Raw genomic sequence first — 10,405 nt, forward strand, 5'->3', positions numbered from 1 at the left:
GCACTGTTGCCTCTAAACTCATGAAATTTCTAAGGAACCTCCTTAGAAGTTTGTTTGCTTGTGCCCCAATCCTACAGACACACACAAAATTATAATATATTAAAGACAGTGTTTCCATCAAAGAAGTACAACATGAAGGCTTTCTTTTTGTCTGCTTTTACTCTGTGAAAGATCAAGATGGATCACTGCAAATCACAGACTGGAGAGAAAGGCTATATTAAAAGCTATTTTTAAAACAGATTTTTCTTTTCCCAGTACAATCATTACATTATAATGTGATTTACAGGAATGGGTTGTATTCAGAAATTCTAATGAAGTAAAAAATGCAGTGCATGCAATTCATTGATTTTTTTTACAATAATTTAAAATTATAATTTTATATACTTAGCATTATTTAATACTCGAATCTATTTGAAGAGAATAATTCAATGCTAAGTATTTTTTTAGCAATAAAACACAAAGCAGAAGTGACAAACATGAAAGTATTCCAGGTGATCACTCTCTCCCCTTGTAACATTTTAAAAGAACAAATATTCAAGTTGGTATTTGTTTTCTTGAATCTTTTCAAAAATGATCCATGGTAGTCTTCCAGGCTAAGGTACATCTCCTGTAAAGATACGAGAAAACATCCCCTTCAGTAATGAGAGATCCTTAAAACTGATAAACTACATACCGTGAAAGAAGCTGAAGCACTTACAGGTATCACAGACCATGCCCCAATGCCTTTGTATTTATTTATATCTAGATAAAATTAGCCAGAAGAGAATGATTTATGCTAAGTCATGACAGGAGTCTCTATCATGGGAACAAATACAGTATAAAGTCTTGGTCCAGCTGAAATAGAGCAAAATCTCCTACTGACCTCAATGTCCAAATCATATTTTCACCCCAAAACTTTACATACAGTTTTGTGTCATAAAAATAAATTCGTTGAAATTCACAAATTTAGAAAGTAGTGGTTGGGGAAAAAAAAAAAAGAGTATAGTATGCTGAAGTAATTACCAAACACAGCAGGAACTTGAAAGAATATTTATAGAAAATAACCATCAGTCTGTTTATTTACAGTCTTTACTATTTGAGCATGAACATCTAGTTTAACTTACTCAAATCTGCTGTGGCTCAAACCATTGCATAGATTACTTGTTATTGGTATTTTATTATATCTGCTTCTCAGATACCTAAAGAGATAGATGAATATAAAACACTTTCCAAGGGAGTTTTTCCACATAAGCAGCAGCTGCACTGGTTCTCATCACTGTCCTAGCTCAGGATGAGGAAAGGCAGGAAAGGCCTCTGCAACCAGATGTACGAATGGACCAGGAAAAAAACTTGGGCATCCGTTTTTAGAATATGAGATATGGAGCAGCTACGTGTCTCCTCTGAGGTCTGTTCTGAAGCCTCATTTTCAGATTTGGACCTAGCCTACCAGGTCAGTATAGATTTCTTCTGCAGTGGGGAGAAGAGGTAGCAAAAGACAGTTTTGATAAGGTGGCACTTTTCCCCACAGGTTTACTTGGGAGGAAACAATGCTTCCACACTGGGGTACAGCTGTACTTTCGTGAGTTTGGACCACTGGGAAAGCTGGTTGGCAAATAATAAGGTCTGTGTGGCAGCATAGGTGCATTTTGCCAGTCATGTCTGACAACCTTCCAGCAGCTCATCAAGAAAAAGGGGTTGGAAGCAAAACTGAGGCTGGATTCACATGTGGCTTGAATCCCTCAGCAGTACTGTGGAATAAGGAGGATGAGGTACACACAGTAATTCCCAGTACATGGTACACACAGTAATTCCCAGTGGCACATAACTCTGACAACTTGAAGAGCTTGGAGAAGAACAGTTTTTTGCCCCTTGCCTGCTGAGATGCCCAACCAAATCTGTCAGGAGAGGAAAGACTAACATGAGCAGGAAAAAAAACAAAAAGTTTGATTCATCAAAGTGCCATAATAGTTACCTTTCAAAATAGGCAAAATAAGGAAATCTCCATTCTGAAGAGATTCTGGATCTTTGAAAGCATGATCAAAGCACTCACAGAGGTTATTAGGATGCTTTCAATGTCCTCCTTTTAACATGAGGAATGGTACAGCATTGCTTATCAACTGACCCAGGTTTGCAAGGACTGTGTGGAAAGGGATAGAATTCCCCTTTAATGAAGGGGATAGAATTCCCCTTTAATGAACTGCAGTTCATTAAATTAATAACCTCTGTCAATTTTTGTAGTCTGAATAGTCTGAAATGGGCAATGTCAGCATTTGGAAAACATGCTTTAAGGCTCAACTGTTGCTTGGGTTCATCCTTTACCATGGCTAGGAGACAGTCCTTGTACATTGTCAGGAAATAATCTCTTTCTKTGGCTAAGCTATTCATCTTCATTTATGTGATGACTTACCTTCTTGTTCTTCACTTAGAAAATCCTCCATTTCTGCTTGATCTGATTCCTCTGACTGGAGAGAGATGCGAGGCACAACTTGCTCCTCAACAAGAGGCTGCTCRGTCACTTCTTTCTGTTCAGCTGGTTGGTTGGTATCTTCTGTCAGACCAGCTGGCTCTGGGGCTGCGTCTGTTGTCACGAGCTCTTCAGCGCGAATCTCTGTCTGGCCAGGCAGTTGTTCTCGACTAAAGGCATCTAAGCGTTTTCCAACCACTGTGCAAATCAAGGCTGGAAACGGGGAAAGCAATCATTAACAAACATGAAGAAAAAAGTTGTAATTTGAAATCATTTTATGTATTATTTATCTATTAATTTTCAAACAAATAAAATGAAATAACACTAAAAATAATAAAAAAATACATGAAGGAGCAAAACCATTAATGTTGGTTGTAGCCTATAGCTTCAGCTGAACGGGCTCTTTGATCTGAAAGGATTGATTCAAAAAGGTTCACCTGGATTGTTTGGTTCTTCTCCCCCATTCTTTGATCACTGCTCAAGCAGGTCACTCTGTCAGAAACAAGGACTAGCCAGGCTGCACATGGCAGGACATTTTTTGGCAGTGGGAAATACTGGAACTACTGACATGGCCAAAAGATTCTGTCATTCTGAAAAGCAACTGCAAAGCAGCTGTTCTTTATTTTTGCTGTTTATCCTTAGTAACTCTGCCCTCCTCCCCCAAAGGTTACAACTCTTTCAAATCAATAAACTCAACAATTCAGCTATCACTTTSAAATACATCCATTAAATACTAAATATGACACAAAGGCCAAGAATGAATGACGAAAAGCAGAGGTATTGAAGAAAAGCTTCACTGGTAATTCACAGGTTGAATTTGGAATATAAAAGGAGAAATGGTCATCTATGGAAAGAAAATAAAGCCTCTTTAGACAGCAAAGCTTTCACCTGCAGTTCACAGCTCTTTGGGACAGTGGAGTTTCAGTAGCTTCTACATTCAAGTAAGTTAAAAGTGGGTCTTCCAAGACTTTCTCTATGCTTTTGTACAGGGGGAAAAGCAACCACAAATACCCTAGCATAAGTAGCATCTGCCTCCATAAAACCCACTGGCAAATGCAAATTGCAATACCTTTTGCAGAGATGGTGTTGACTCAACGCTAGCAGATTAGATATAAGCAAAGAAACATGAAGGGTGAATTGCAGAACAGGAGCAATCTAATGTTATTTGTTTGCACTTGAAGTTCTTATTAAAATGACACATGCTGCATTAGCTCATGGTTATCTTGTAAATATTATATTTGTTTTGACTAGGGAAAAACAATTAGGAATATCAACCAGCTCAAATTACATTCCAGAATTCTGTAACTTACAGTCAAGCACTGTCCTCCCCAGAACTTTCTTCTCCAACGCTTCTTCTACTTCTGTCATCAGCCATGGAAGGAATTCTGTTTCAATATCTGTTAAGAATTGGACAGAAAGAAAGCAAAAAAAAAAAAAAATTAAGGATGAAGGGGAGAATCTTTGCAGCTGTTTCTCGTTTGCTGCAGTTGTTAAAAGATGAACATCCTTGTTAGAAGATGCTTGCTTTCCAGGAGCCAGTTTAAATCTCTCAGAAGATACTGGGTGTCTTAACTCCTCTCTCTTCTGATTAGCTTCCTCATCTTTATGGATCTGGGCCAAAGTATTCAACTTCAGTGCTTTTCAAAGGAGGTTGCCACCCTCAAAAGGCAGGCACAAGTGAAAAGGACAGTCATATTCTAGTTAGGTGAAAATAACTATTCTGAGCAATACAGGAGAATAACATTTCTTGCTTTTCTTTCATTGACATGTGGCCTCTGATGTAAGGAAGAGCTTCTTGATTCTAAAAGCTTGGAAATTGTTTAGGTAAAAACTCAGAAATTATTTTCAGTGCTGAGTTGTAATTCTGACTACTTTCTCCTTTGCTTAGATAATTATTAATGAAGCTTCCGAATGACAGATAGAAAAGTGACTTCTTTGCCTGTCTTATCATAACACAATTTGGATCTCTTTCTATATGTTCTATCAATCTTAATCATACATATACCTCGCACCAATTCAAAAACGGTTTGAATTTGAATTTCTCCTTACAAGTGAAACTGTAAGATCTCTCTTACTTGTACAGATGGACAGTTTGTTCTTAAAAACAACATGAGCTTGAAAAATCTATGTTCAGTTTTAAGTGTAAATGACTAAATAAATCAAGTCATTACATTATACTAACCAATAGAACCGTAAGTTGTGTTTTATGGTTGTTTTGCCTGTTCAATTGTTTAGTTCACATATTAAAAAAAATAAATACAAACCTCTCTCTATAGGGTCATAGAAATAGCCACTCTCACGAAGATTATTGAAGACTGATGGAATGAGATCAGCCAAGTAACGCTGAGCAAATGCCCGAGCTGCAATTTTCTCTGTGGTCTCTTTCTGTTTTTGCAGCATTTCCATTCGCTGACGTTTGCGACGTTCCTGACAAAAGAATATTGTATGCAAAACTTTCAGATCCTTAGTTGTTACTCCTTTGATCTAGATTTTGAAGAATGATCACAGCATAAAACCCATAAAGCAAAGATATAATCAAGTGAATAAATATAGGTATCACCAGTATTTATGGCCTGCAGCCAGCATTTGTGGCGTCTATTTTGGCAAAACGCTCTTCATATGAAAGAAGATTTGAAAGTAGACTTGTATTCAATCTACAGACTGTTAAAATTTACAGTCGTAAATTTACAAAATTTACGAAAGGGAAACATCCCTTTCGTATTGTTTTCCTGGTTTYGATAAGTCTGTGAAATAATGGTTTTGTAGCTGGTCAAACAAAACCCTTCTCTGCTATCTTAGCATACACTGATCTCATAACAAAATGCTTTGTTACTGCAGATAAAGTTGACGGTTAAGCTTTTGGAATGAGCTGAGTTTGGTTCAGGACTTCCTGACTTTTTTGACTGTTCAGTTTTTAATCTTTTCCTAAGCTGAATGGGATAAAACTGAGGGGCGTGCAAGAAAACATAAAAAACCACAATACTAATGAACAGCAAATAATAAAATCTTGTCATTTTCTTCATGATTTACTGAGTTCTGAGCTCTACTAAGATAGATCACTTAATACCTAGAGAACTTGAGAGCTATGCGTACGGATCTCGAGAAGCACATTCAGTACTGAATGCATTCAGTTCTCTAAGCTACCTGCTTGAATGACAGCAGCACTGAATCCACAGAAAGGTGTTTCAGGGTTTGGCCTCTTGATCCGGGGACGCTGGAGAACGCCTACTCCAAGGCAGCACACCAGCATCACACACTTGCAGCAGAGCTAACTGCAGTGGGCAGTCAGATGACACCCAKCTGCTTGGAGGCAGTGCAACTACCCAGCAGTACCCTCTGGCCCAAAGAAGACTTTCACAGCTTCACAGCTTAGTTTTCAGTGGTGGAAACCATTTTCTTTCTTACCATAAGCTTTCACACAGGCTCATTCTGCTCCTTGTCATTCCTACCTTCTCCTCACTGTATCGCCTCTCCTGTTCTTCCAAGCGCTGCACCTCAGCCAGCTCTGCGTTACGCAGCTCCCCATAGGCACGCTGATGTGCGCGCAGGTTGGCCAGCTCTTCTTCTTCCATGACTTCCAGTAAGGATTGTTCAATGGTCTTCCCTATCAGCACTTCCAGCATCGGCTTCACTTCAATGTCAAAGTCAAACAACTGAGCAYGGCAGGCAGGGAGAGAGACAAAATGGTCCYTGATCACTATCCCTCATAACAGCACAGCGGGACAGGAGGAGCCGCAAGGCACCCGTGTTCCAGGCAGCRCTGAGCTGAGCACCTGGGACCCCTGGGCAGCCCTGGCAGGAAGCATGAGGACAGGTGGGGGCTACAGGGCACTGGGCTGGCACAAAACTGAGACTGTCACATGAACCCCACAACACTCCACCCCCCTCACAGCCAATCTGGAGGCTGCCAAGGAGAGCCAGAGTGCTCCCATTTCTGCTCACCTCCCTCTTCCCAATCCCTCTTGGCCTAGATGTTCTTTCTATGGGGTAGAACGTGTCTCAATATGATGATTCCTAGCTGAAATCAGCACAACGGTAAACGTCTACCTTCATTTTGCAATTAATCTGCAGCAGACAATGGAGACAGATAAACAAACAAACCGCCACCAATAAAAATGATCCTGTCAGTAGAAATTGSTGTACTTGCTGCCTTGATTTTTCTGAAGAAACTTAATGTGGAAAACATTTACATCTTTAAACAGTGCTTGTGAACCGAACTTTGCATCATACCTCTCCTTCTTCTATTTGCGTGTCCACATCTCTTCCAGTTTTGGCTGGTATGAAGAGGGGTGTGGGTGGTCTGTCCAGAAAGGCATCTGTCTGACACTCCACATCAACTTCAACTATCCGGTCCCTAATCTCTTCCAAATATAGCTCTAGAAAACAAAATTGTAAGAAATGCTGTAGGTTGACTTCTATTTAGTTAATCTCATAACTATGTTTGATGACGGTATAGAGTGAATTATATTTGCAGAAAAGACTTCTACCAAAAAAATTGATTTAAAACATACATCATTTTTTTTCTGCATATACCCTCTGATACCATTTTCTCCTTAATGTCTGCTGCACCTCTTAGAAATGGCTCCTGAAAGGACATTTCACTCAGGTTTCAAAAGTCTGAATCTAGACCATTACTATTTACCTTGCAGAATAAACAGCTTGGGGGTAAAGTCAACTGGGATACACAACGTGCAAAAAGGAACACYGCTTATATTTCTATTAACCAGATACATTAAAAATACCTGCTTTCTGTTGTATGTGGCAAAACAGTTATCTTGAGATAAGTGCACATCTACAGTGGTATGTGTTTGATTTGACACATATACATTGTATACAGTGATTAAGTGTCTGTCTCCTATTATAGGGACAAACAGCCTATTTCAGCAAATAAGGGTTGTGGAGTATATACAGTTACCGGGGCGGGGATGAAGGGGAAGGTAGGAAGTGACACAGAAATTGTGTCACAGACACTTTCCCAGTGCGTAAGTCAGTCCAGTCTGAAATGATTTTCAGAAGGGCACAGCACAACTTTACAATCACCTCAGGATTACCTCATTGCCAAATTTCATCTTTTTGCTATAAGTATAGAGGAGCTAGCTTCTTTATCTAGATTAGACTTTTTTTCTGGTAAATTCTAATAGTAGTCTTATTCTTAAATATGATTGCACCCTTTCACAAAAATAATAATTAAACAAAAATAATTAAACAAAAATAATAAACCCCCACAGTATTAATTTGAGGCATATATCAAACATCTCTGATGATACTCATAAAAGAAAGAGCAAATGAAGAAGTCTTGGTATCATTTTCAAGAACGTATACTTTAAATTGAACAATCTCACTCTAAATAGCAAATTTAGTTGATGCTAAATACAACAGTAAGAGGTTTCAGCAAAAGAAKAAGAGAACTCTAACTCTGGCTGATGCTACCAACTGCATCATGAATTCAATAGATCAATATGAACCAGCATGTTTTATTTTCAACTGAAATTTAAATCTCGTCATCCTTTACCTGTCTGCACATGAACATGCTCTCTGCCTTCCACAGGCTCAGGTGTTCTTGGCTGCATCTGCTCTTTTGCTCGTTTTCTGAACAATGCTCTTCTCCGCGCTTCTCTCTGCCTCTGAATTTCCAGGGGATCTGGTTGGATACTCTAGGCAGGGAGTATGTAGTGGGAGGAAAGAAAAAAAGATCAATATAAGCTTCACATATAGAAATGTTTCTAATTAATTTCTACAGGTAAATGAAGACTTTTTCTCTTTAAATCCTACAGATTTATGATTTCAGATGCTTTTCAGGGTCCTGAATCTAAATTATCAGTTACCTTAAGGACTGTAAGGCATTAAACCATCACAGTACATTATCTGCTGGCGTGTGATAACAGGAGCTCACACTAACAGAAGTGTTACTTGGAAATAGTGTCGTTTACAGAACTCCACTTGTAAGATAAAGTATATTAAAACAGCATGTTCTTGCTCACACACAAGTTGAGAGTTTCTAGTGAGATTTTCGGAATGCCAGATAGACTTAAGTCTGATTTTCATACTTTCAACTAAATTGCCCACAAGACTGAAATTACAGAAGCTTTCTTGCTGATTAAGTATGAAGCAAAAGAAACCCAGACTAACTTTAAAACTGTGTTCATGCATTGAACGGAAAATCACTTTTGAACTTTTAAACAGAACAAATGTGAAATTTACAGTAAGTAACAGTCACAGAACAATCCAATGTTTTCCCCAAAGTTGCTTTTTATAATACATAACTGTTTTCAATTTTTATTTTTTAACTTAATTTTTTTTATTTTTCAAGAAATATTTCAAGAAGTATTCTGTCAAGAAACACTATCTGAAAACAACTATCATTAAACATTTACTGTGTCAGGAGGAACAAAACACCGTTGCTGCTCACGAGGAACTTTTGCAGACAGCTGGGCTTACGCTCCCTGTGGCTCTGCTCCTACAGCCGGGCAAGCTCTAATGCACTCAAAAGCTTAATGTCCCCAAGAGCTGCTATCCTCTCTGATGAYATCTGTGAATAAATACGGTAGCAAACTACACAGTGGGGGCTTTTGCTCAATATTATGACAGTAAAGAAATGCAGGGAGAAAAATCACTTGAAGAAAAAATCCTGTGAAGTTCATCAGGAACATCCATCTTTTAAACACAACCAGAAAACCAGCACAATAATTTAACTAGAGAGTCTTGCCTGGATGTAGGTTTTTTTTTTTTTTTTTTTTTTTTAAATACGTAAGTTTCCAGCATCACTAAGTTTGCACCAGACAGCTGCAGCCCACGCCACACACAACAAGCCACGTACCCCCGGCAGCACCTGGAGCGCGTAGGTGTTGCCGCGCACCACTCTCCGGTCGTACATGAGGTTTGCGTAGCGCACCGGCCCCTTCTCCCTGCAACATCAAGCACCCGCAGCTGCGGCTTCGCAGCCGCCGCCCGGACCTTCACACCGAGGCCACCAGAGGGGCCCGCGGGCGCGCGGGGAAGAGCGGCGCGGCCGCTCCGGGACGGAACCGSGCGCCGCCGGTGCCGGCACTCACTGCTCGGCGGCCTCGGGCGCCGCGCGGTACTTGGCCCGGGCGGGCAGGGCGCGGGGCTCGCTGCAGTAGCTGTAGGGGGCCGCATGGGCGCCGCGGGCGGGCATGATGGCGCGGGCGCCGCTGCCTCCCGCAGCCGTTGGAGCGCGGCGGCTGCGCCCGGCAACGGGGCGCGGGGAGGAGCGCGGTAACGGCCGGCGGCGGCAGCTCCGGGGCGGAGCTSCCGCGGCCGCTGGAAACGGCGTTCGGGGGTGGTCTCTGTGCCAGGGCTGTCGTCCTGGGCAAAGCCGTCCGCAACCCCACCCCACAGCCTGTGTCCAGCCTTTTCTCCTCAGGTTGAGTGTTCATGTTAGACTCATTGGTCCCCCCTGAGGAAGGGCCGTGCGCTGTTAGCAGGTGCGGGCACTGGGTCATCGACTCCCTTGGAGCCTCCTGCCCGTTCAGCCAGCACAGGCCAAGGCAGGTGCAAGCAGCCACTGTAGCAAGGGAAGGCCATGGAAAGTGCTGTTTCTCGCACCAGACCTCCCTTTTTCATGGCAAATCACACCCTGATTCTCGGATAAGAGGGGCAGCAACGGGAGAGCTGCCTGCAAGATRAGTGGTGTTAGATGTGAATGTGGCAGCGGGCAAACACCACCTGTATCTGTGCCTGGGTTTTAGGAGACGGTTAAGGCAGAGCAGATCCTGTGGTGTCTCAGAGTTGGGCAGGCAAAGCATGCAAGCTGAAGGAATGAGGGAACGTAACCACATGGTGTCACTGTAATGCTTTTTTTTGGTGTTCTACAAGCTTTAAAGGTGCAAAGGAGCAGGAAAAMCAAAATTTTCTAGCTAAACTGACACTTGTTTCCTAACCTTCTTAGCAGTATCACTGGGCTGCACAATTTTGATGGAGGGAAATACAAATCTGGTGGTT

General features: G+C 41.3%; 1 protein-coding gene across 1 annotated transcript; it reads right to left on the reverse strand.

Moving 5' to 3' along the window:
• Positions 1–430: 430 nt before the first annotated feature.
• RSPH3 (radial spoke head 3 homolog) lies at positions 431–9,599 on the reverse strand. Its single transcript, XM_026039182.1, has 9 exons — positions 9,496–9,599; positions 9,273–9,348; positions 7,956–8,097; positions 6,674–6,819; positions 5,893–6,096; positions 4,708–4,870; positions 3,754–3,840; positions 2,387–2,656; positions 431–607 (listed from the first exon to the last, which is right to left on the reverse strand). The coding sequence occupies exons 1-9, from the start codon at positions 9,597–9,599 to the stop codon at positions 594–596; spliced, it is 1,206 nt and encodes a 401-aa protein (XP_025894967.1). The 3' UTR covers positions 431–593.
• Positions 9,600–10,405: the final 806 nt, after the last annotated feature.

Source organism: Nothoprocta perdicaria, unplaced genomic scaffold, assembly GCF_003342845.1.
Source record: "Nothoprocta perdicaria isolate Ctin4 unplaced genomic scaffold, notPer1 scaffold_221, whole genome shotgun sequence".
Classification (NCBI taxonomy): domain Eukaryota; kingdom Metazoa; phylum Chordata; class Aves; order Tinamiformes; family Tinamidae; genus Nothoprocta; species Nothoprocta perdicaria.